At 52.4% G+C, this 25686-nt stretch overlaps 1 protein-coding gene across 2 annotated transcripts in view; it reads right to left on the reverse strand.

Moving 5' to 3' along the window:
* Positions 1-25686, reverse strand: part of WDR59 (WD repeat domain 59) — a 60118-nt gene that overhangs the window by 33285 nt on the left and 1147 nt on the right. For both annotated transcript variants that reach the window (XM_056135935.1, XM_056135934.1), the window contains exons 2-8: positions 17620-17669; positions 14913-15048; positions 10999-11084; positions 10185-10265; positions 7882-7919; positions 7071-7159; positions 5585-5701 (exon numbers count right to left, since the gene is read on the reverse strand). In XM_056135935.1, the coding sequence (XP_055991910.1) occupies positions 5585-5701; positions 7071-7159; positions 7882-7919; positions 10185-10265; positions 10999-11084; positions 14913-15048; positions 17620-17669 (597 nt within the window). The remainder of the gene's footprint in view (positions 1-5584; positions 5702-7070; positions 7160-7881; positions 7920-10184; positions 10266-10998; positions 11085-14912; positions 15049-17619; positions 17670-25686) is intronic.

The raw sequence follows: 25686 nt of genomic DNA on the forward strand, positions 1-25686 counted from the left end.
GAAAGGAAAGGGAGAAAGGGAAACCACAGCGTCGAGCTGAGAGCCGATGAACGACAACACCAGAGGCAGGATCTGGGCAGTTTCCATGTAGGGGCGGGAGCGTTTTCTCAAACCTGGTTTATGGGGCCAGGGAGACAGCTCAAAGGCTGAAGCACGAGCTTTGCACGAGGGAGCCTGGTCCAATCCTCAGTACCACATGGTCCCCCCAGTGTCGGATAACACTGGTTTGTCCTTGCCCCTCCCACAAGGAGCTTAAGTTTATTGAGTTGCACCCGGGACAGGTTCCCAGGCACACCCAATCCCATCAGGCACTCCTAATCCTTTATTGCTTTACTCTTTCCTTTATGTCCCTGGCATAGTTTACTAACCCTCAGTGTTTCTCTTTTCCCCCTGCTATACTGTTCCTCTCTTTCCTTTTCGTTCTTCGCATAGTTCTTTTTAGAGCAATGTCCTTTTTTATAGACACAAGAAAACAGTTAATGCTCTACTTTTGTAACATGGGAGTTACCTGATTCTCAATAATATTTGCTCTTGGACATCCGTCATATTTACTTGGCTTAAGCCTCAGTTGCCCTTACTTCCTAACACCCCCCAAAAGAGGAACTTGGATGGACCCAGGGAAAGCCATAACCTACCTGCCATCAAGGAGGGACAGGCTATGCACCATAAGAAGTATAATAAATTAAGAGCATGGCCATGGAATAAATTCTCTCATGACCCATGGGCTGGAGCAATAGCACAGCGGGTAGGGCGTTTGTCTTGCATGTGGCCGACCAAGGTTTGATTCCTCCGTCCCTCTTGGAGAGCCTGGCAAACTACTGAGAGTATCCTGCCTGCACGGTGGAGCCTGGTGTATTCGTATCCCTGTGGCATATTCGATATGCCAAGAACAGTAACAATAAGTCTCAGAATGGAGACGTTACTGGTGCCCGCTCAAGCAAATCAATGAACAACGGGAGGACAGTGTTTTACAGTGTTATGACCCCAAAAGAAGTTACTGAATAAGGACCCTGCTGGAGTTAGGAAAGACTAATCTGGCCTGAGGACTGTAGTCTGGGATATATAGCAAGATGTCCCCAGGAAAAGTCAACCTTCGAGCTTAATATATCTTTTACTGTGTTCATACAAAATGACTAGAACTACTAGTAGAAGTAAATTTAATATGATTGTTTAAGTGGATTACTAGCTGAGGAAAGGAGAAAGCAATATGTCCATAGATGTTATCCCGCCCTTGAGCGGATCTCCTAGTAATCTAGAATGCTGAACCCCCAGATGAGACTTTGTCCTTGAAATTAATCTCCTAGGAGAACTTTCCCTGAAGGAAGGGCTTTACATCTGTTTATTGTTATGATAATGTTCAGCCACACCTATGTGTACAATTTCTATATAACTTACTATATAACTTATTTCTGGGCTGGAGCGATAGCACAGCGGTAGGGCATTTGCCTTGCATGCAGCCAACATGGTCGACCCGAGTTCGATTCCTCCGCCCCTCTCGGAGAGCCCGGCAAGCTACCGAGAGTATCTCACCCGCACGACAGAGCTTGGCAAGCTACCCGTGATATATTCGATATGCCAAACACAGTAACAAGTGTCACAATGGAGACGTTACTGGGCCCGCTCGAGCAAATCGATGAACAACAGGAGGACCGACCGACTGACCCCTATAACTTATTTCTATATAACTTACTTTATTCAAGCTGTGAGGCTTGAATAAAGGGTCACTGATTACCAAACAGCCTGTTGCCCCACTCTTTCATCACTGTCAGCCGGCTGGAGGAATGTTGGTTCGGTTCTTGGTCACCAAACGCACCCATGCTTGAACTCACACCCAAGTATGCCAGAGTAGCCCCTGAGCATCACTGGATGCGGATGGCCAAGCAAGTTCAAGACTGAGAGATGGAATATAATTTACATATGCACAGCCTTGTCTCTTCTACTTTATTATCTGTTAAAATATTGGAAAGATTTATAACAACCTTTGACGATGCTGGTCTACACCGCCCTCCAGCAGGTACCTCCCCAGACCCTTTTTATTTTATTAACAACAGACTTCTGAGTCTAGGTCAGGCCAGTTTTCAGCTGTAAAACAGTACTGGGGCTAACCTGCTTTGAATCCCTGATACGGCACAAGATCACGAGCAACACCAGGGGTCACTCTTGGGCACACAGCCAGGAACATCCTTGAGCACACCAGGTGTGTTCCACCCGCAAAAGTCACTCCACTACAGGACGGGGTTCCTTACACAGACAGTGTATTCTTGATTTTTTTTTTTAGCGCTTTTTATAATGCTCTCAACTTAGGATAAGTCCTTAAAAAATAAATGGGGGTTGGAGAGATAGCACAGGGTAGGCAGCCTGCCGTGCACGGCTGGCCCAGGTCCAATCCTCAGCTTCCCTAAGGCCCCCTGCGCACCACCAGGAGCAACTCCTGAGGGCAGAGACAGGAGGAAGCCTGGAGAATAGCCCAGGGTGGCCCAAAACCAAAAACCAAAACTAACTAATCCTAATGATTACTGTTATTTTATTTTTACTCCAAGTCAAATACATATCAGAATGCTTCATCTTTGGACTTATGATTTATACTTACCTATGTTTCTTTTGTTGACCGGTTTTTTTTGGGGGGGGGCGTCTAAAATCAGGTCTCAAATTCAAAATAATAAAATTCTGGAGTTGCAGAGAGAGCACAGCAGGCTGAGGGGGCATGCCTGTTGTGCGGGAGGCCCGAGTTCAATCCCTGCCACCCCATGGCCTCCTCAGCACCTCCATGAGTTATCCTGCCCCCAAACACAACCTAGGAAGCATCTGGAGTCCCACCACAGGAAAACAAAACAAAATCCTACGGTCAAATGAGAAACCAAAACCATAAAATCATTCAGTCGTCCTTCCTATCTAAACTCTACTCGGGTATCTCAGATGGCCGGAGAATAAACTATAATTTATTCCCTCCATGTCCTTAAAAAGAAAAGAAAGAAAACTAGAAATAATTAGGTATGCTTAGCATTCCCCAGATTTTTAATTAGCTCAACATTTTGTGAATTCCTCCCTGTTATCAAGTCCACCATATGTGCAAAACTAGCAAATAAACAGAAGTCCGACTTCAGTTAATTATAGACATGCTACTAATATGAATGCATCTCGGTAATTGTTTACTTTCAGGCTGAAAGAAGCAGAGTCATGTTCATTTACAAAGAGTGACATGATAACCGTTAATAAAATTAAGCCTGTAAGACAAGATTTTGCTGCTCGATTTAAATGTGCTCATCCGCTAGTGACAGTAACATCTGATCTTGAGGCTCCCAGAGAGGCCCTGCAGGCCTGACGTTGCCCCCGCCTCCGCATCTCCAGGGGCCGGAACTCAGAGACTCAGGAAACGACGCCTGTACCCCTGAAGAGGGACATCCCTGTTTCTCCCGTGACATCCTGCTGTGGTGTGGACAAATGAAGCCAGCGCTCAGCTCGCGCCCTTCCCCAGAGATGGTTATGGGAGTAAGCGAACCAGAGCCATGCTAGCCTTCCACACGGGCACCCTAAACACTGCTCAGGAACCCCCAGGGCTTCCAGAGACGTCTGGGCAGGGGCCCGGTGCAGCCCGACAGCCCTGACTAACTGCTGATGTCACAGGATCACAGGATTCTTAGGCAGGCTGACCCTGACCCACACACAAACCTGTCTGCAGGTACCAGGAGATCATGCCTGGATTTCCAGAACTCCCAAGTCAAGAGGAAGATGGTTTTAAAAAATAGATTATTTAACCCAAGATCAGAGGAAAATTAGGGGGCTGAGTGATGAGCTCAGCAGGAAGGTCACTTGCCTTGCATGCAGTCAACCTAGGTTCAATCCCCAGTACCTCATATGGTCCCCCAAGCCCACCAGGAGGAACTCCTAAGTGCAAAGCCAGGAATAAGGATTGAGCCTCTCTGGGTGTGGCCCCCATAAAAAAGGATCAGAAGGAAAAAGCAAACATCTAAAGTGATAAAAATGAATCAGACGGTACCTAATGGCTTTTTTTTTCAGGTTTGCTATTTGTTTTGAGGGGTGTAAGGGATCAAATCCATAGCCTGACACACGCAAGGCACAGGCTCTGTGGATGAGTCACATCTCTTTTCTATCGCTCTGTTTTGGAGCCGTGCTAGGGGCTGGTATTGCAGCTCACAATAAGAGCACTTGCCTTGCATGTGTGAGTCCCTAAATTCAATCCCTGGCACCATTAAAAAAAATAGAAGAAAGAAAAGGATCGTGTAGGAGGAAAATGACATAGATTGATCCTGAGCAGTAAGTTACTAAAAACAATGCCTGGTAATTATGCAAAGTGGCTCTAACCTGCTTTACTTTATGATTATGACACTGTAGCACTGTAGCACTGTAGCACTGTCCTCCCGTTGTTCATCAATTTGCTCGAGCAGGCACCAGTAATATCTCACAACAAACTGAGACTTGTTGTTACTGTTTTTGGCATATCAAAGATATCAAGGGTAGTTTGCCAGGCTCTGCCGTGCGGGCAAGATACTCTCGGTAGCTTGCCGGGCTCTCTGAGAGGGGCGGAGGAATTAAACACTGGCAAATGCGCTAGCCACTGTGCTATCGCTCTTAAATTATTTATACTCTGTCTCTCTCTCTGTCTCTGTCTCTGTCTCTGTCTCTCTCTCTCTCTCTCTCTCTCTCTCTCACACACACACACACACACACACAATTTTCCTATCAGGATAGAGTAAACTAAACCCAATATCATAGCAAAACTTTCAATTAGCTCGGAAACTAAGCCCGCATGCTGGGTACAAGGTCTGCATTTTCCATGTGGAAACACGCCTGCTGTCTACGTGATTATCCAGGAGGCATTATCGAAGTTCATAACAACGTCTTTTGCCTTGCACGCAGTCAGCCAGGGTACGATCCCTGGAATCCCATCTAGTGCCCTGAGCACCACCAGGAGTGATTCCGAAGTGCAGAACCAGGAGTGATTCGGAAGTGCAGAACCAGGAGTGATTCCTGAGCACAGCTGGGTGTGGCCCAAAATTTTTTTAAAAAAGAAAAGAAAATCTCTAACACAACAATTCTACTGATAAAAAAAGGTCCTAAATCACTTTTGCAGATAAATGAGAAGCATGTGAGAAAGTGGCTGTCTTCTACCTCAAACTGTACACTGAGTCATCTTAGCAATTTCGTGGACTTTTCCTCTTTGACCTACCAGTGGGGTTTTTACTCTGACCAGCTAGTCCTTCTGAAATCTGATTTCCTAGCAACCTCTTTGCAAGAGAACTCTTTTTGGTTGGTTTTTTGTGTCACAGCCTGAGGTGTTCAGGGGGGGCCACTCCCTGGCTATGCTCAGGGACTACATGTTGCTGGGACCATTCAAATGCCTCCAACATGCACTCAGCCCACTCACACGAGAACTGTTCTCTTCCCTGACTTCACGCCACCAAGGGGAAGAAGAAAACCTCTTGTGTGGGGCCACATCAGGAACACACCTCACTCCTGCTGGTCACCACATTAGCAGGGCCGTGGCCGGCGTCCCTGAGCACACAGGCCCCTGAGCATTCCTCCCGGGAAAGAGCTGGACCTGTCTGCAGCCCCGCCCACTCACCTTGACAGAGTTGTCCTGGCTGGAGGTTGCCAGGATGTGCTCGCTGTCTGGGTGCCAGTCCAGGCCATGGATCTTGGAGAGGTGGGCGGCGAGGTACTCTACGGCCGTGCTGGGTTTCTGCAACAGAGATGGGTTTAGAGTGCAAAGCCTGAGTCTGCCACCCACAGTGGCCTACCAGGTGCCGGGAAGGCACATAATCACTCCCAAAACCATCTCCGTCCCCAACACCCTGATCTGCTTGGCAGCACACAGAGCAACAGTTCCCGCTCGGTGCATGGTCTGGGAAGCGAATTAGCTCGGCCCAAACTCAGGGCCCAGCTTGGCTAAGGCAGGCGAGAGAGAATGGTGGCCTCTTTCCCAGCAGCCCGCAGCAGCAGTGTTGTGGCAGCCCCGAAAGGAGCCTGGCCAGGAGTCCTCTGCCTATGTTCCCACACAAGGACCATGGGACGACAGAGCTTATCGCAAAACCCCCAAACCGTTCATGTCATCGATGGCTCTGACAGCCATCCACAGCCAATACGTTTGCAGGACAAATTAACCAAATGCTTCAATACTTCTTCAAAACCTTTTTTTTTTCTTTTTGGTTTTGGTTTCTTTGGGCCGCACCATGCTCAAGGCTTATCCTGGCTTTGCACTCAGGAGTAACTCCTGCCGGTGCACAGGGATGTTATCATCAACTCAGATACAAGGATGGGGTCGCTTCCAGATGAGACGTAAGACCAGAAGACAGAAGCATCTGTCCCAGATTCAGGGCTACGGAGCCAGGCCCTGGACCCGACCCCACAGCGCCCAGTCCACCCGGGCGGGCTGCGGGGCTCCAGCCCCGGGTCTCACACCCAACTCCTTGGCACACAGTCTCTGAGCCTCAGCCCAGGGCCCGGCATGAGGCCCCGGGAAGGCCCTTTCCCTGGCTTCTCACCGATGCCCATGTGACAAGGCCACAGCACTATCCACCAAGGAGACAAGCCCCTCTCCCACCCCCATGCCCCATTGGCAGGGCTGCTGTGGGTGCCCAAGTGGCCCAGGGGTCGACCAGACTCTAGAGGGTGCGAGTCCTTCGCCACCTGGGCCCCCTCGGGAGCGTGGACCCAGGGTAAGGACCTGTTCCCCAACAGTCATCACACTGGCTCCAGTCAGGCAAGAAGCCTGCGGAAGGCTCTAGAACAGAGTCTGAGCCCACAGGCCTGACGCTCTCGCTGACACGCTATCTCTATTTTGATGGTCTGGGCTACGGGTGCTGAAGAGTTGTGTCATATGGTACAGTCAGACAGCAGGACAAGGGCGCTGACTGTGAGTCCAGCACACTGTTTCCCACGCCTGACAGAAATCTACGCCGCTGGCTTTCCTTCCAACCCGAACTCTTGCAGGACCCTGATGTCACCTGGTCCGGCTGTCTGGAAGCGCCAGTTCCCTAGGCCTCTCAAGGCGAGGACTGCCATGACGCTTCCAGTCCATCATAAATCGGGGAGAAGACAAGGTCACTCACCCGCTTGTCCCAAATGCGCACGTCACCGTCATGACTGGTGGCCAGGCAATTGGCGTTTTTTTTATTCCACTTGACCTGGGAGGCGCCCGCTGCAGAGAGAAAGCAGGGAAAGGTGCTGCTGGGTGCACTGTGGCCCTCAGGGTATCAGATCCCGAGCTCCGTGGAGGACTGAGGTTGACACAGAACTGAAGGCCCGAGAGAACCAGCACCCGAAACGTGATGAGCCACTGAGGAAATCATCTCACTTGGGGGGGGGGGAAAGTCGGCCAGTCACCCCCAGGCAGCCAGCGAGGAAATGCGGCTTCTGACTGAGCAGGTCAATGTGGCACTGTGGGCTGGGCCGGCCTCATGACGCGACCCGGGTCTCCAGCATCGCCAAGAACCACACCCTGGAAGGGGCAGGCTCCAGGGGCCAGAGCCAGGACCAAAGCTCGGCGAAATCCAGCACTGCCCAGCACTGAGCTCAGAGAGTCCAGGTACCCTGCCGTGGGGGCCATGGGCGGGCCTGGCCCCCATACTGAGTTGGGATGGAGAAAACTTCCCCATGCTGCCACAAGGAGGGGACAGCAGTGACAACTGGGCAGGAAGGGGCGCTCAGGACAGGGATGTGGAGAGCTGACACCTGACCACACTTCCAAGTGACCCTTCAGACTAACTCAGCCAGAGCCGGGGACACGCCCCAGCAGTCAGGGCACTGGCCTCGGTATTCCACCGGCTGTGACGGGACATGGGCTGTCACGGGAGGGAGAGGGTGCGAGGGACTGGGTGCGAGGGACCGGGTGGAGGCAAGCAGGGAGACGCACTGGCTTACCTACGGCGGACAGGGCGACGGAAGGTTTCCTGGTGTCTCTGCAACAACACAGCCGGAAGTCAAAGGCGCTCCTGTACCCCACCCCACCTCGCTGCCTCTGCTGTCAACGGGGAAGGACGGGGAAGGCGGATCCAAGACAGACTGCTCAGATACTTGCCTTGCACGGGGCTGACACTAATTTCACCCCCAGAACAACGTGGTTCCCCGAGGAGGGCCAGACCTGAGTCCTAAGCACAGAGCCAGGAATGGCCCCCTGCCCAATGGGTGTGACCCAAGATCCAAAACAGAGAAGCAGCAGCATTAACAGAAGCCTGCCCCTGCCAGGGCCTGAGCCATGTTGGACCTTCACATGAGAGCACTGTGTTCACAGAGATGAGCGTGGCCCAGCGTGCTCACAGTCACCCTGACAGGGAGCCCAAAGACTCCCACTGGGTCCAGGGACTGAGCTCCCAGGGCTGCACACATGCAGGAGGTGTGGGTTCATCCCCAGCACCTCATGGTACCCCCCCAGCCCCAAGCACCGAGCAAGGAGCAGCCCCTTTGCAATGCTGACTGTGCCCACCTTCAAGCCCCCTACAAAAAGAGACCCTTCGACAAGGGAGGAGCCGGTCCTGCTCCTTCCCCTCGCCCCAATGGGGCTCTGAGATGACACCCACGAAATGCCACCCAGCTACTTATTAAGCTCCTAAACGACCATGATCCAGAGACACACAAACAAATCTCAGAACCGAGCAGCTCGCTGCAGAGATCTCTCCAGACTGGGATTATTAAAATTTTAGAATTCTAGAAATGCGTGGCCATGCAACATTGTATGCTATCCAATACAAGCAATACGAAACAAATTCTCCAGCATTGCCTTTTTGGCGGGTTTGAGTGGTGGTGGGAAAATTCCAAGTAACAAGGGTAAGACTGGTGTCGAAACATTGAATGTAATCAAAGAAGAGAGAGAATATTGTGGAAATTGCCTGCCACACAGGCAGGGGAAGGGTTGGGATTGGGCGGGGAGGATACAGGGGATTTTGGTGGTAGAAAATGTGCACTGGTGAAGGGATGGATGTTTGATCATTGTCTGATCAAAACTCAAATATGAAAGCTTTGCAACTGTATCTCACGATGATTCAATTAAATAAATAAAAATAAAGAAGTGCATATACCTTGAAAAAAAAAAAGAGTCCCTTCTGGTGTCATTTCTCTGAGGGGCTAGGAGGGACAGCCCGGGGAAAGTAATTCTGCAGGAACCCTCCCAGCAGCATTTCCAATGTGACATGCAAACTGCCCAGGATGTTTCACGGCAGTTAGGACGGGGATGTAACCTTGGCGTCCACGACTGACGGCCAAGGTCAGTACTAGAATCAGCCCCCAGGGGAAAGCCCTCCAGGGAAAAGTCAGGCAGAGGGAGAGGGACAGACAGAAGGAGCCCTCTCAGATGGGGGACACAAGGGAATGCAGGGAAGGAAGAACACGTGGGCAAAGGCAACGGAACTCAAGAACTGGGGGACGCGGCCCCTCTGTGCTCTGAGAAGAGGATCCCCCACCCCCGCTCTCAGAACCCTTTCACAGAAAGGAAATGGGGAGGGAAGGAAATAGGAAACGGGAAAGGAATGGGGTGTGGGGGGAACGGGGCCCTGCAATCTCCCGAGCAGCTGACAACTCCAGCCAACAAGTCCCCCTTCCCCACGGCCCGTGCCCGCCCTTGCTGCTGGTGCCCGGCAGGCCCGAGCGGGCAATCACAGCCAGCGACACCTTCAGCCAGTGGCCAACAGTGGACAGCACCAGTGCAGTAGTGCGACCCATCGAGGAGCCGCCAGGGACCCAGCTGAGAGGAAGTGCCATGGCTCCGAATGAATGCAGCGGGGCCTGCCCAAGCCCCTCACCACCCCCTGCCAGCATCTTTCCTCCTTGCAGGGTCTGTGTCCATGGAAACCAAACTAAGGCCCTGGGGGGAGGAGGAGCTTGGGCCATACCCAGTGGTGCTCAGGGCTACTCCTAGCTCTGTGCTCGGGGTCAATCCCAGAGGTGCTCAGGGCTACTCCTAGCTCTGTGCTCAGAGTCAATCCCAGTGATGCTTGGGGCTACTCTCAGCTCTGTGCTCAGGGTCAATCCCAATGGTGCTCAGAGTCTACTCTGCTCTACTCAAGGGACCGTGTAAGACCAGGATCAAACCAGAGTCGGCTACTTGCAAGGCAAGTGCCTTAACCCCGGTACTCTCTCTCAAGCCCCCAACTAAGACATCTGAGCCCTGAAAGGAAGGTGCCACATGCCTCCCCCTCTACCAAGGGGCGATGCCGCTTATCTGTTCTTACTTGATATCCCAAATGTAGATGTAGGTGTCCACGGAGCTGGTGACCAGGAGATCAGGCTCAAACACTGCCCAGTCCAGGTCGCTGGGAACACAAGAGCACACAGAACTGAAGAGGGAGACTCCAAGATCCAGCTCCAAAGCCCACAAAAATTTCATCTCTAGTGGCTTCAGAAAGTTCCTCCAGGAGGGCGGGAATCTGTCGAGTCCAGAGAAGGGTCAGGCCCTTCCCCGAATCATCGCCAGCTCTATGGTCACTTGATCCCCCCCAAAAAACAGCTCTTTCTCTGTCTGTCTGTCTGTCTTATAAGCAAAGCAAAGGAAAAATACAGGAAGTGTGACCCTGGAGCACATCTGCCTCCTGTTTCCCACCTCACCCCCCAACAAGGGCCCGGTTGCGTCATCATGTGGCCCCCAGACACCCCACTGGCACCGTTACTCCCCACCCAAGCAGTGAGGCCCAGGCCAGCTCGCCCCGCCCTGCTGCTACTTCCCAGGGTAGAAACGGAGACCCAGAGAGAGGGTGCACAAAGGAGCAATCCATTCGCCAAGAGGAAGCCCCTGCAGCGGGGGGTTCTTGGGGTGCAGGAGCTCAAGCCGCCAGATAGTGCCAGAGAATCATCCCAGAAGCTGAGGGTCTGCAACACGCTTCCTGTCCCTTCTTCCAGACAGGACTTGCCCTTGGTTGCTTCCTCCACCTCAGGGGACGCTGGGGACCTAGCAGCCCCCAGCTAGGGGCTGAGGCAAATGAGAGAAAGGAGAGGGCGTCTTTATCTCGCTCCCCGAGGGCATGACCAGGTGAGCCGGGCTGGGTGTACCTGATGACACGAGTGTGGCCCTGGAGGCTGGTGCCCACCTCCCCGCTGCCGTCCTTCCACTTATACAGGTCCACCCGCTGGTTACTCTGGAGAGACACAAAGAGGCAAGAAAGGGGCGGGTGGGACAGCAGGACAGAAGCTCTCTGGCCCCTCCTGTCGCCTGCAGGCTGGAAGGGGAAGCACCATAGAAATGGACAGCGAAGACCTTGCAGGTCGCATGTCCTTCAGAAGTCACCACAAGTCTGTCCCGTGACCCTCAGCTGGGACCGGGACCCAGAGGTTCGACATGCACAGGCAGTGCAGGTTTCCAGCAGACCGGATGGCCCGCGAGTGTGGACCTTGGCCCCAGTCAGAGCTCACCCACCCTCTCTCAAAGGCCTGGAGCCCACCTGCCATGCAGAGGCCTGAGGAAGAAACAGAACCCCCAGCAAAAGGTGGGCCGGGAAGGATTCAAGAATCCTTGAAACCAGCCTCGACTCAATACCTAAGAGACTGAGGAGGAAAGACGAAGGAGAAATGGAATAGAAGAAACCGCCGCTATCATAGGAGAAAGGAAGAAAATCAAGTTCAAGCAGACCTACGTTTCACTTAAAGTGGACAGACAATTAACGGCTCTCAAAATTGTGAGTTAAGAAAACCATGTGGGGGCTGGAGCAATAGCACAGCAGGTAGGGCGTTTGCCTTGCAAACGGCCCACCCGGGTTCGATTTCCAGCATCCCATATGGTCCCCTGAGCACCACCAGGAGTAATTCCTGAGTGCAGAGCCAGGAGTAACCTCTGTGCATCGCCGGTGTGACCCAAAAAGCAAAAAAAAAAAAAATTAAAAATTAAATAAAATAAGAAAATCATATAAGTAAATAAATCATGTTAGTAAACAGACAGGGGTCATTCCAACCTATTTTCCCTTAAAATGACTAACAAGCAAAAGCTCCCTAAATACCACAAGTTTATAAAACAGTGAAAGTGAATAAAGAAAACTAATAGACTGGAGCCCTTCAATAACCTCTGAACTGACACTTAGACAAGAGGCTCATTTCTGTATTTTAGCCCGGACAGAGAGACGTACAAAATTCGGGGAGTTTCACCCAGAAACGTCTGTATCCAACTCTACACAGGTACAGTTCCCATGCAAGGGGTAGGATTCTGACCATGTTCCACAGTGGGGACAGGAGCAGATGGGAAACCGCCCTCATTGCCCAGCCGCTCCCCGCCAGAAGCCTGCCTCTCCTGTCCCCTGGCGCCCAGGGCACTGGGGCCTACCTGAACACAGAGAGGTTGGAGCACAGGCCTTACATGCCGGAGGCCTGAGTGCCGTCCCTGGTACATGATCTCCTGAGCACTGCGGGTGCTGAGCAACCCCCAAGTCAGGAACACCCCCAGCATGGCCAAGTGTGGCCCAAAACACAGAGACACAAGCAGAGCCAACACGTACCTAGAAAGGGGCTCAGCGTCACTAGCTCTTCGGGAATCGCAAAGCCAGAGCCACAGTGAGATTCTACCTAAGTTGGCTCTAATAAAAAATAGTACAAACAAAACCCAGGAAAGAGCCGGCACTGCCGAATGCCTGGAGAAATCAGACCTTCACACGCTGCCGGTGAACCGCAGCCACCGTGGGCCAGTTTATGTGACCGTTCACCTCAGCCAGTGAGGCTCCCGCAGGGGCCGGACAGGGCTGGGGTCTGGAGCACATACTCTGCAAGCAGGAACTCCGGCTCCAAGCCCCAGCGCTGCAGGGGGCCCCAGGCAGCCCCCCAAGCAACACCCAAGGACTGCTGACTGCAACCGGAAGCAGCTCAAACCCACGCACTGGAGAAACGGGCCAGTGCTCAGGCACCTGCCTGGCAAGCAAGCAGATGGTCAGGAGTTCAACTCCCCCTCGACCCCCATGTGCCGAGTGATGCGGGCAGCCCCAAACACAAACGAGGCGCCGTAATGTGTCAGTGGTGCCACCTCCTGGACCCGTGAGCAAGGGCTAAGGACAAAGGGGGCCTCCAGAAATGAGCCAGCAAAAAGGGCCACCGCCCTAATGCCCAGGAAAGAGTGGGAGAAGGGGGAAGCCACCGCTGCCTCCCCTCCTCTTTCAGAGCGCTCAGCGCCCCCAACCACTCAGCTCAGACCTCAGTGTCTGAAGTCAGATTCGATTTTAAAAATCACCGGAAAGTCACCTTCGGGTCCTTCAAAAGCTGACAGCCTGCCCAATTTTGTCCTGGAGAAGGTCCTTTCAAAACTGCTCTTCAGGGAGTGCCACACGTGGTCCCCGGGGCCCCGCCAGGAGCGATGCCTGAGGGCAGAGCCAAGAAGAAGCCCCGAGCAGTCGGGTATAAGGCCCCCAAAACCCTGACGCTAGAAGGTTCCCTCTAGTCCTCTCCTTCTGTTCAGGGCAAGAAGAGCCATCTGCTTAGGAGTCTGCGTGTTCTCGGAGAACAGGAGGCTGGTCGAGAGACTAAAGGCAATGTAGCCCAGTCATAAAGCCTCTGGAAAACCTACTAACACCTTTCTCTTGGAAAAGTCCACACCTGAATAGAGGTTCAGGAGTTTAGGCTCTGGAAGGTTAAATCACCTTTCCCACAGTACCCCAGTACTGCCACATGCACTGAGGTGAATATGACAACCCCACGGGTCCGGGATCCCTGGAAAGGGCAAAAAATAATTTCTGGGGGCTGGAGCAATAGCACAGCAGGTAGGGCGTTTGCCTTGCACACAGCCAACCTGGGTTCGATCCCCAGCATCCCATATGGTCCCCTGAGCACCGCCAGGAGTAATTCCTGAGTACTGAGCCAGGAGTAACCCCTGTCATCGCCGGGTGTGACCCAAAAAGAAAAAGAAATAATAATTTCTGGGGCCAACAAAATGGCTCAAGAGGTTAAAGCATAAACTCTGATCCCTTGCACTGCAAGGTATGGCCCCAAAACTGAAAAAAAAAAAAAGAACATTTCTGGAGGTTATTAATCTACTTCCACTCAAGAGACTACTGCACTTTGAGCAGGAGGGATAGAGCTCAGCATAGAATACTTGCCTTGCATGCAAGAGATTCTGAGTTCAATCCCCAGGCCCTGAGCATTGCCCAGTGTGGCCCAAAGGGCACCTCTCACAAAAATTCTGAATTAAAATAAATAAATGAAAGCATCTCTGAACCCTCTGAATCTTAGGCAAAAACCAACCGCGGGGCAGCTGGGCTATCCCTCCTCGGGCCTATCTGTCCAGCCTCAACGGCCACTTTGCCTTGGACGGCTCCCATCACTTCCCATTCAGACTCTGCGGCCACTTCCTCAAAACAGATGGTCTGACGCCGCTGAGACCAGCAAGTCTCCTCACACGTAACACATGTGTATTTTGTTCATCTGTTTACTTTGGGTTTGGGGCCACACCTGACGGTGCCGGGGAGCTGTCCCTTGCTCCGTGCTCAGGGGAACCAAGCCTGAGCCTCCTGCATGCAGAGCGGAACAGCTGCACACAGCCCCCGGCGCTATCGTGCCAGTCCCATATCTATTGTTAGTTTTGTTTGGGGGCCACACTCAGCAGTGCTCAGGGTTTACTCCTGGTTCTGTACTTAGGAATTACTCCTGGGCACCATATGTAGTGCCAGGGATCAAGCAGGGGGTTGGCCGTATGCCAAGGTAAGTGTTCTAACACCCGGTACGATCTCTCTGGCCTATTATCTTTATGTGTCATTTTCCTCTTTTCCACGTGAGAAATGAGTACTATGCTCTTCTTGGCGTAAGACATATATCTGTCAGTCCAACCACACGTCAAACATTAAACGCTTTTTCCTCTCTTACACCTGATGCATCATGAGCCATAAGAATACCATTACTCAGGGTTTAGCATACACCCACCACCGCACCTCACCCGCCACCAGGGGGCCCACCCCGGCCCCGGGTCCCCGCTTCCTGAGCTCCTTAAATAAACTCACAGAAGCTGCAAAGTAGTGTGCAAAGCTGTCGTGAGGATTCCACTGCACGGCGCCAATGTCCCACTTGCTCTGGCGAGAGATCTTCCGGTGACCTTCAAAAGGGGCATCGAGATTAACGATGTAGAGGAATCTGCGGCTAGGAGAACAAGATTACAAGGCGATAACAGCATTAGCACTGGACAGGAGGGCAGTTAGCAAACGCCGCTCCCAAACTCCCCAGGAATACATCACCCATTGATGAGCTCTGCAAGCGCACCAGGGCAGCAGGCCTATCCCGAGAGCGCCCCCTGCAGGGCGATCTTCCCAACCACACCCAGGGAGGTTCACCAGTCCCAGCAGGTGCAGCTCAGCCTGGCCCACCCCACCTTTTCCCATCTGAGTTGTTGGCCCCCGAGAGGACCTGTCCCATCCTCTACAGAGCGACCTACAAGGCCCGCAATCCTGATTCATAGCACAACTCGCATTCACAACGCCCCCGGAGAGGGCTGAGGACTGCAGTGGGGGCCAGTCTACGGCATGTCGGGGGTCTGGGGGACAATGGTCTCAGTGGTGCTGGAAGCCACCAAGGCTACATCCAGTTGTGCCAGGAGGCCACTCAGTGCAGGGGATTCAAACCCAGGGCCCTAGCATGCCAGGCTGCGCTACAGCCCTTTCTGTTCTCTTCAGCCTTTGGCCACCTTTGATGTTCCACATGCTAGGCAGGGCGCATTAGATTAAAAAATGTGCAAAATTAAGGATATTATTTATCCCTTTATCAAATACTGTGTAGTCGCAAACTTAATTGGGTCTCCGACCCCCTTTTCAGAGAGAAAACCACTCATTAACCCCCTAGAAATTCTACAGTCTTTAAGGAAACAAACATGAAGCGTCCAGCCTCTAATTGCACCCCGGGCTTCTACTCCTCGCTACACACAAACTCTGGTTTGGTCCAGTGGCCCTGGAGGGGGGAGTAATGCCCACTTTGGGAAACTCTTCAGGCAATCTCTAATTTCCCAGCAAGCCAATTGAGAGGAACAAAATTAAATCTAACCTTAAAATAGTTCAACAGTAATTAAAATAACATAGTGCCAATGATGTTCAGGGGCCCATCAGAATCAGGATCTGAGAGCAAGGACATCCTGAGTTCACCCACTTGACTTTTGGGTCTTTTTTGTTTGGGGAGGGGCCACACCCAGTGATGCTCAGGGGTTACTCCTGGTTCTACACTTAGGAATCACTCCTGACAGTGCTCGGGGGGACCATATGGGATGCCGGCGCTCAAATCCAGGTTTCCACGTGCAGGGCAAGTGCCCTCCCCTCTATACTATCGTTCAACCCTTGACTTCCGTTTAAAGTGGAAAATCCCAGGTGTTGAGCCGACATCTCAGCAGCCGCCAGCTGTCAGGTCTCAGTTGTCAGGGCTCTGAGAGCAGGATACCCCTGAAGACCCCGGGCTCCACAATGAAGACCCCGCTGATGCCTCTGTCATTCCATGGAAGACACAGGAGGGGTGGCTCAGAGGAGGAGACACTGTAAAGGACTGATGCTGGAACAATGTATGCCTGAAACTCAATCCTAAATATTTTCTGTAACTGCAATTCACAGTGATTCTATTGAAAAAAAAAACACTACAATAAAATAAGGAAATAAATAAAAAATAGCCTGGCTTATGAATGAAAATATTAATATGAACATGCGGCTGTCTTCAAGGTGCTAGGAATCCAGTGTAATATGGAAAGGAAGAGGCTCTGACCACTATACTCTATTGTATTTGTGCGATGTCAGGGTTATTAATAAATTCAGGGGTGAGCCTTAATTGCCAGGACCATAAATTTTTTGCGTCAGAAAGCACTACAGAAACTCTCTAACTCAGTTTCATCGGGATGAAATCTAATTCATTCATGATACCAGAAATCCAGGGAGACCACAGGAATAAACGGATCGTAAGTAGTGGAGCTGTCAAAGGAGGACCTGGACCCCTCGATCCTCACAAGCCCTGGCAGAGAGCTGCGGCAGCACCTGTGAGAGCCTGGGTACAGAAAACTGTCAGGACAAGGCCAAGGACTGTGCGGAGACTGAAACAAACTGCAGGCAAAGCCTACAGGAACCCTGACCTGATGGGGCCATCAGGATTGCTGAGTCTGGGGACGGGAGAGAGAGTACAGAAAAGTGTTTGCCCTGCATGCGGTCGATCTGGGTTCAGTCCCTGGCATCTCATCTGAACCACACGGAGCACTGCCTTGAGCGATTCCTGAGTGCAGAGTCAGGAGTAACCCCTAAGCATGTGGCCCTAAGACAAAACAAGAAACAAAATCGCTGAGCTTAATCCTTAAATTTGAGAGTCCTTTCTGATATTCCCATCAGTGTTTTCTTCCTTTCCTTCCATCCTTTAAAAAAAAATTTTGGTGGGGGGCACTTTTGGGCCACACGGGCAGTACTCAGGGGTTTTTCCTGGCTTTACTCAGGAATTATTCCTGGCAGGGCCTGAGGGACTACCTGGGGTGCCAGGAATCGATCCCGGGTGAGCCAGGTGCAAGATGTACCCGCTGTACTATCGCTCCGGCCACCTTCTTCTCTCCCACCTTTGCTCCTGACCCCACCCCACCCCACCCCCACCACCCTCCTCTGGCTGGGAACTGAACCCAGGCCCTCACACATGTGAAGCAGCACCCCACCCATCCCCAGCCTCCCAGAAACCCACGCCCACCAACCGTGCAAGCTCACTTACCCGGAAAGCACTGCGTGCTGCCCGAGACAGTCCACGGACATGGCGGTCGCCTGCAGGGGGAACACAGAGTGAGTTGGGCCAGGGCAGCCACTCCGGCCGGAGGGGACTAGCAACCACCCCCGGCCAGCAGGGCAGTGGCAAGGGATTAGCCCTCAACACTGAACCACAACACTGAGTCTCTTCTGGTCACACGTGAATCCCTCAATTCACCTTCTGCGACGGGGTAGCTGCTACCTGCCTGGAGGGGAGCCCCCGCCCCCAACACCAGGACCACAGCCACACAAGCCAGCCTTGTCTGCCTCAACTAAGCACAGGAGGTTCTGGAGCCCCTGGGGAATGTGACAAACAAGGCCACTAAAAACCCCTTCCGAGAACTGCCCAGCCCAAGCCACTGTGCGCACGCGTACACGCAGACCCAGGACATTGCGGTCACAGCGGGCCCCTCCGAGTCCAAGGTCATGCTCTTGTCTCTGAGATGCTCGCTGACAGTCAATCTGAAATTGCTACCAGGCGGAACTGGTTTCCATTCCCTGGGCTACCCAGTTCCCGGGGGGCTCCAATGTCCAGTTCCCAAGAGTTCCCCCCCCAAATCACAGAGGTGTGCACTCAGATACAGGAGGTAGTAATTAGACCAGAGACATCTCTCGGGCCAAAGTCGCGCCCTGCTGTGGTCTCGGGACATGACCAGACACCGCATGTGCCACTGTTGTATTATCAGAGGCTCTTTCCCAAGGATTCTCATTCTGCACCTTCTGCTTCCCCGCCCCCCCCCCACCACAAATAATAAAGAAATTCTCTCCCCCACCTCGGGCTCGTTTTACTAACACTCAGAGTAACTCAGAGTAACTCAGAGTAACCCTTAAGTGCAAGAACCAGGAGTAGCATCTCACACGCATCAGTCTTCAGAGACATGCCCCTAAGGAAGGAATGCTGAGAGACGCCAGAACGGTTCACCGAGAGCAGGAAAGTGATCATCACGCATCCTTCATTCCACCGGAGTCGTGAACAGAGAAAAACCCAGCTGGAAGAGCAGGCAGCAAACTGAGATGCTATTTCCAGAGCTCTCTTATGCAATTTACAGATTAATGGGATGAAAGCGGCAAGACGGCACCCCCCCACCAGGTGGAGGACTGTCTTTCTGGAGGGTGTGCTGTGACAGAATCCTAATATGGCCCCCAATCCTGAACCCCCAGTGCACACACTTTCTCTCCATCACTCGAACACCAAGAGGTGCCATGAGGAGGCTGTGAAGGCAAGAGTAAGCACACCTGATGACCTTTCACTACCGGCATCGCAAACCATAAGGCCCAAGAGATAGCAGGAAAGAAAACAAGAGAGAAAGAGAGAGAAGGAGAGAGGAGAGAGAAGGAAAGAGAGAAAGAGAGAGGAGAGAGAAGAAAAGTGCCTGCCATACTGGCAGGCAGGGGGCGGGGAACTAGGACCATTGATGGTAGGAAAAGTGCACAGTGAAGGGACGGGTGCTGGCACATTAAATGACTGAAATCCAATCATGAACAGCTTTGTAAATGTGCATATCACTGATTCGATTTAAAAAATAAATGGATAGGGGGCTGGAGTGATAGCACAGCAGGTAGGGCGTTTGCCTTGCACACGGCCCGACTCGGGTTCGATTCCCAGCATCCCATATGGTTCCCCCAAGCACGGCCAGGAGTAACCCCTGAGTGCAAGAACCAGGAATAACCCCTGTATATCGCTGGGTGTGACCCAAAAAGCAAAAATAAATAAATAAATGGATGGGGCGGGAGCAATAGCACAGCAGGTAGGGCGTTTGCCTTGCACGTGGCCGACCCGGGTTCGATTCCCAGCATCCCATATGGTCCCCTGAGCACCGCCAGGGGTAATTCCTGAGTGCAGAGCCAGGAGCAACCCCTGTGCATTGCGGGTGTGACCCAAAATAAATTTTTGAAAAAATAGAAAAAAAATATATATATACACACTAACACTAAACTCAAAAAAAAGGGGGGGGGGGTCGCCAAGGCACTTGCCTTGCACCTGCCTGGCCTGATCTCCAGCGTCCCAGACAGTCCCTCAAGCAATACAAAGAGTAAGCCCTGGGCCTCACCACTGTTGCCCCCTCCTCAAAAATTAATTGATAATAAGCAAAAAATAAAACAGAAAAGGCTGAAACAAGCCACGTGTCCATCAGCAGATAAGAGGCCGTGGTGACTGTGACAGGCTGTAACAATAAGGGACAGACCAGCCACCTCTTCTTCCAGCACCCAGAAAAGGGAAACTTAACAGAAGCAGAATCACAGAGGTGGCTAGGCGCAGGGCGACGAGTGAGAGGGAGGTAGGAGTTAACATCGGTTTAATGACCAGAGTCTCTCGTTTTGTTGCTTTGTTTATGGGCCATGCCCAGCAACGCTTAGGGCTCACTCCTGGTGGTGCTCAGGGGACCATCTGGGGTGCAGGGATCAAACCTTCCTTGGCCTCTGTACCCTATCTCTGGCTCCCAGAGTTTCTTCTTTGGAAGAGACGGCAAAGTTCTCGAAGGGGCAAAGGTGAAAGGACACTGGAGCGGATCACGCTGGCCTCCAGAGGAGAACATCCTCAACGACACCTTGCTCTCCGAGTGGAGATACAGCAGCGCCTGCTCTGCCGACCTGCAGAGTCCTGTGCTACTAAACAGATGCTGTTTCCAACCGCACAGCCGGGGATGCAGTGACGGGCCGCCGAAAAGGGTGATCTGGATAATTATACACATAGAAAACGCCGTGCTCTTTGACTCCGTGATTCCACCTCCACAATCAGGCCCAGATACAGCAGTTTGCTTCTACACAGAGCTGCTTACTTCGTGTTCTCTGCAAGTTAATTATGTACCTCCATAGAGTGGAATATTCTGGAAGCATTAAAAAGTGACACAAAAATTGCAGAAGTCAAAGCTACAAATACAGCAGCATAAATCACCACATGACCTTCTCCGAGGGAGTTATTTTATCACGGGGAAAGGAAACCACCTGCCTGAGCTTTCCTCTCGCCTCATTGGGGGTGGGGGGGTCGGCGGTGGGGGGAAGACGCCACCGTTGGGCTCTAAGGAGGAGCAAGGGCGGGCTGGGCTGGGCCCCAAGGGGTCAAGAGAGGGAAGTGAAACTAGCCTGCTGGTGCAAAACCTGGGGCTGTGTGTGGGCCAGGGGGGTCTCTTCCCTAGGCCCACCCCACTTTGATGACAACTGACAGAGATCAGCTAGATCAAACCCTCAGAGAATTCTGACACGTTCCCACCAGCTCCCACAGACTCAATGACACCAGCGGGGCATCTCTGGGAAAATCCCTCAACCCTTCCCAGACTTGGGTTCCTAATAAAATAAATGGGCGCGGTGGCTCCTGCTGGCAGCACCCTTGGCCCTGGGGCCCCACGCTGTCTGGCCGAGTGACATCTCACAGGCAGGTTTTTCCACGGAATCCTCACAGTCAGCAATGTGCACTGACCACTGTGCGGTCATGTGTCCCATCTGAGGGGCACAGACCTCTCAATGGCACTAGTGGGCAAGACCCGAGACAGGCTGGCCGTTGGCTGGTGCCTGGGAACGGGGCACAGGGAAGCGCTCCCAGCCTCCCTACCGAGAAGTGCAGCTCCTGGGATAGTGCTCCCAGCTTCCCTACTGAGACGTGCAGCTCCCGGGATAGTGCTCCCAGCCTCCCTACTGAGAAGTGCAGCTCCCGGGATAGTGCTCCCAGCTTCTCTACTGAGAAATGCAGCTCCCGGGAGAGTGCTCCCAGCTTCCCTACTGAGAAGTGCAGCTCCCCGGGCAGTGCTCCCAGCTTTCCTACTGATAAGTGTAGCTCCCGGGGCAGTGCTCCCAGCCTCCCTACTAAGAAGTACAGATCCCGGGGGAGTCCTCCCAGCCTCCCTACTGAGAAGTGCAGCTCCTGGGGGAGTGCTCCCAGCCTCCCTTCTGAGAAGTGCAGCTCCCAGGCCTGATCCTAATGGACAAGGTGGTTCCCGCAAGCACCAGCTGTCTCCCCGGCGCTGGGGAGCCAGGCCAGCCAGAGTGCACCTGTGCGACTCCTGGCCAGGGAGGCAGTCATGGGTGGCCCGCCGCTGAGACTGCTGTAAGCCCCCGCTTGTTTCCTCCGGACTGCACACCCACCTCCCGCTGCTTTCACCTGGCAAGCATCTACTGTCGAAAATTATCACTCTCAGCACAACTCTGACTCCTCCAAGAGGAAATGGGAGTAGTCTGGGGATTCCTGGACAGGCAGGAGCTGTCAGTCTTGTTCGGAGATAAGGAAATGAGGTTTGACAGAAGTAACGAGCCCGCCACAGGCATGGCACACCTGCAAGCACTCAGCCGCTGGACGATGCACTTCCCTCCTCTCTCTCCATCACTGCAATTTTATTATTAGTATTAGTATTTGGCTTGGGGCGACAAATGACAGTGCTCAGGGCTTACTCCTGGCTCTGTACCCAGGGATCACACCTGGCAGGCTTGGGGGACCATATAGGGTGCCGGGGATCAAACCCATGTCAGGCGCATGCAAGGCAAGTGCCCTATTATACTATAAGTCTGGACCAACTCTCTGTATCTTCATTTGGTTTGGTTTTGTCTGTTTGGGGGCCACATCCAGTGGTGCTCAGGCACTCCACCTGGAGGTGTTCAGGGATCACGCAACGCCAGGGATGGAACCCAGGGCTCCTGCATGCCAAAGCAAGTCCTCAGCCCTCTGAGCCATCCCCCCAGAACCCCTGTCAGGACACTGTTATGACAAGGAATTGTACTGAGGCTTAGAAGGATATCCTGGAAGGGGTCAGAGGCTGGGGTGCAGGAGAGTAACCCCAGACTTCGGGCAGCTCCTCCGGACATACTGAGTTTGAGCTCCCCAGCAGATGTCCAGGTGGTGGCCTCCAGCGGACAGCTGTGGAGTCTGCCCTTCCCACCTTCATCTCAATGGTCACATCTTAATTTCCCATGTATGTCCTCCCCTGCATTCCACCCCTCCACCTGCATCTCTCCAGGAATGGAAACTGTTTCCATCTCACTGGACGTTCCAAAACATGTAAATGGCAATTCTTTAAAATCTAGGGGCTGGAGTGATAGCACAACGGGTAGGGTGTTCGCCTTGCATGCGGCTGACCAGGGTTCGATTCCCAGCATCCCATATGGTACCCCGAGCACCTCCAGGAGTAATTCCTGTACAGAACCAGGAGTAACCCGTGCATTGCCAGGTGTGACCCAAAAAGAAAAAAATAAATAAATAAATAAAATCTAAACTGAAAATTCACTACAGGCCAGACAGCTGGAGCTAAGCACCAATGAAGCACTCTTCACCAGAAGAAGAGACGGTCACAGGCTCTGGCACAGAGTCCCCCAGTACTGCCGGGAGGGACCTTCAAGCACAGAGTCGGGAAAATGCCCAGCCCACTTCCATGTATCATGTGACCCAAAAACTAAACTGAAAGAAAGACAAATACACTATCCATGGGCCAGAAGTTAAGGCACCTGCCTTGCATGGGCCTCAGGTTCGATCACCAACACCCCCTGGTTTCCTGAGCACTAACCAGGAGAAGCAGCGAGCACTGCAGGTGGGTCCAAACCACTCCCGCCCCCCAGAAGACGCTTCTCAGGGCAGGGGGAGACGCTCAGCATGCTGGAAGAAGCCCCACGTTTGATCCCTAGCACCATGCAGTTCCTTGAGTGCTGTCAGTGTGGCCCTGGTGGCCCCGAGCACGACTGAGCTTAAGCAGAATCACTCCGCCAGGCCTCAGCTTTGAAGCCACCTACCCTGGTTGGCCAAGTGTCTTCCACAGCAGTGCCCTGAGCACTCCGTGGGGTTCCCCTACATATACTATCTCGGCCACACTAGCTCCATTTCAAATATTCAATAGGCACATTTCCATCAGCACAGAAAGTTCTACCGATGTCACAGTCTAGAAGATTATCTCTGAGTTGCCTCTGAGTTCACTGATTCCAGGTACCACGTCAGAGTCACTGCAAAGCAGCACAAATTCTTCCCTAGTATCCAGTCATGACAGTAGCTCAAGGGACAGTGCAGTAATGTCGGTGATACTTGCACTGTCTTGGAAAGTTCCATCTTTCAGGCTGGAACTCTTCTCTGGAAAATCTAGAAGCTTTTTCTTAGTTGCTTTTTATTTTTCGAAGAAGAGGGGAGTGTCTGAGAAGTGTGCTGTTCTGGCCTTTTTCAGAAGGCACTAGCTGAAGGGTGCTAATGGTTTCTTTCCACATTAATGAAACCCTTAATAAAATGAGTCCCTAGCCCCTCCCGATGATCATCATCAGAACCCACCGCAAAACCACACTAATTCACACGGGAGACATCCCCTTCCAGCTGAAAATCAGAGAGGAAGAAAGAAACTCCCACAAGGCCATCAAATTACCCCACCGACTGGGCCCTGGTCCTCATCCTGTGGCAACTGCCGCTGGGGTTTAATTATTTGACAGGACTTCAAGGTTTCCTGTGGCAGCACCCTCTCTGCAGGAGCTTCCAATTAAGGCTCCGCAGAGAAGCAGGAGATGTCCTGGGTGTCTGTGAGAATTAGAGGCCCCGCAGATTAGGAGCTTCCCAATCAGCAGGTGCAGAGGCACACGAGAAAGCAATTACCAGGAAGGGAAACAGGAACAGGGTGCCTTCTCCCTAAGCCTGGCACCTCCCTGGACACAGCAGGCTTCCCAGGGACAGTGCCCACAGTGTGACGAGCTGCAGGGACCTTCCACGTGGCAGCTGCTGGTCAAGTCCTGCAGAGGCCCCTCTGACAACCCCCGTATGGCAAAAGACAGAATGAGGGTTTTTGGGGGGTTGTTGTTTCCGGGGCTACACCCGGCAATGCTCAGGGGTTACTACTGGCTCAGCACTATGGAATTATGACTGGTGGGGCTCAGGGGACCATATGGGATGCTGGGGACCACATGCAAGGCAAATGCCCTACCCGCTGTACTATCTCTCCAGCCCCAAAATTAAAGACCTTCTTAAGGGGTGGACGAGGTGGGGGTGTTCATGGTTTTGGGGGGCCACATCCTGTGGTGCTTAGGGGCTACTCCTAGCTCCATGACCAGGGGTAGAGTCCAAGGAATTCCAGGGATCATATGATGAAACCAGAACCAGCCACATGCAAAACAAAAGCCTCTGCCCCTGTACTATCTCTCCAGCCAGGCCATGAGGCTTCGGAAATAAGAAACCACACCCTCCTTTTACTGAAATCCAAATGGAATCTTCAGTAAAAAATGGGAAATTGCCACAGTTCCTGGCTGTGTGGCCCTCGCAGGAAGAGAAGAGACAAGGAGCTGGGGAGTTGGCACAGTGGGTAGGGCACAGCCTTACACGCTGCCCACTAGGATAGCAATGATCCCAGGGACCCCGTATGGTCGCCCCAGCCCACCAAAGTCAGAAGTAAGCCTTGAGCACCAGTGAGTGTGACCCCAAGACAAAAAGAAACACAACAGATAAATGAAGGAAAGTCTGGCATGCAGAAGGTATTACATGAAGACGTGAATAAATGAAGCGAATCTCCAAGTCATGGTCATAGGTGCTACAGCAGGAGGAATGTGATGTTTCATAGAAAGGGCCACACAGCATGACGCCAAGAAGGGAAGGATGATAAGCCCCTCAAAAAGCCCAGTGGCCATCAGGCCATGTTCAAACTCCAGGGAGCCACTGGCCACGTTGCTTGAGAACAAACAGGTATTGGCTTCACCACTTATTGTTCTTTGTTTTGTTCTGAGGTGCCGGAAATGGAACCTGGAGCCTCACACATATAAGCAACCTTAAAGGATATACCAGCCAGGGCCTCAATGGCAACCCCTTTGGAAAACAATGGGTCAATATTTACTTCTCAGGTAGGGTTCTTTCAAGAATTACAAAAGAGGGGCTGGAGCCATAACACAGCAGGTAGGGCATTTGCCTTGCACGCAGTCAACCTGGGTTTGATTCCCAGAATCCCACATGGTCCCCCGAGCACCACCAGGAGTGATTCCTGAGTGCAAAAGCCAGGTGCAAAAGCATGGTGTGACCCAAAAAAAGGGGAAAAAAAGAATTACAAAAGAAAATATATATAAATCACTTATACAAGTCATATGAGAGCCATGAAAC

Source organism: Sorex fumeus, unplaced genomic scaffold, assembly GCF_029834395.1.
Source record: "Sorex fumeus unplaced genomic scaffold, SorFum_2.1 ptg000122l, whole genome shotgun sequence".
NCBI lineage: Eukaryota > Metazoa > Chordata > Mammalia > Eulipotyphla > Soricidae > Sorex > Sorex fumeus.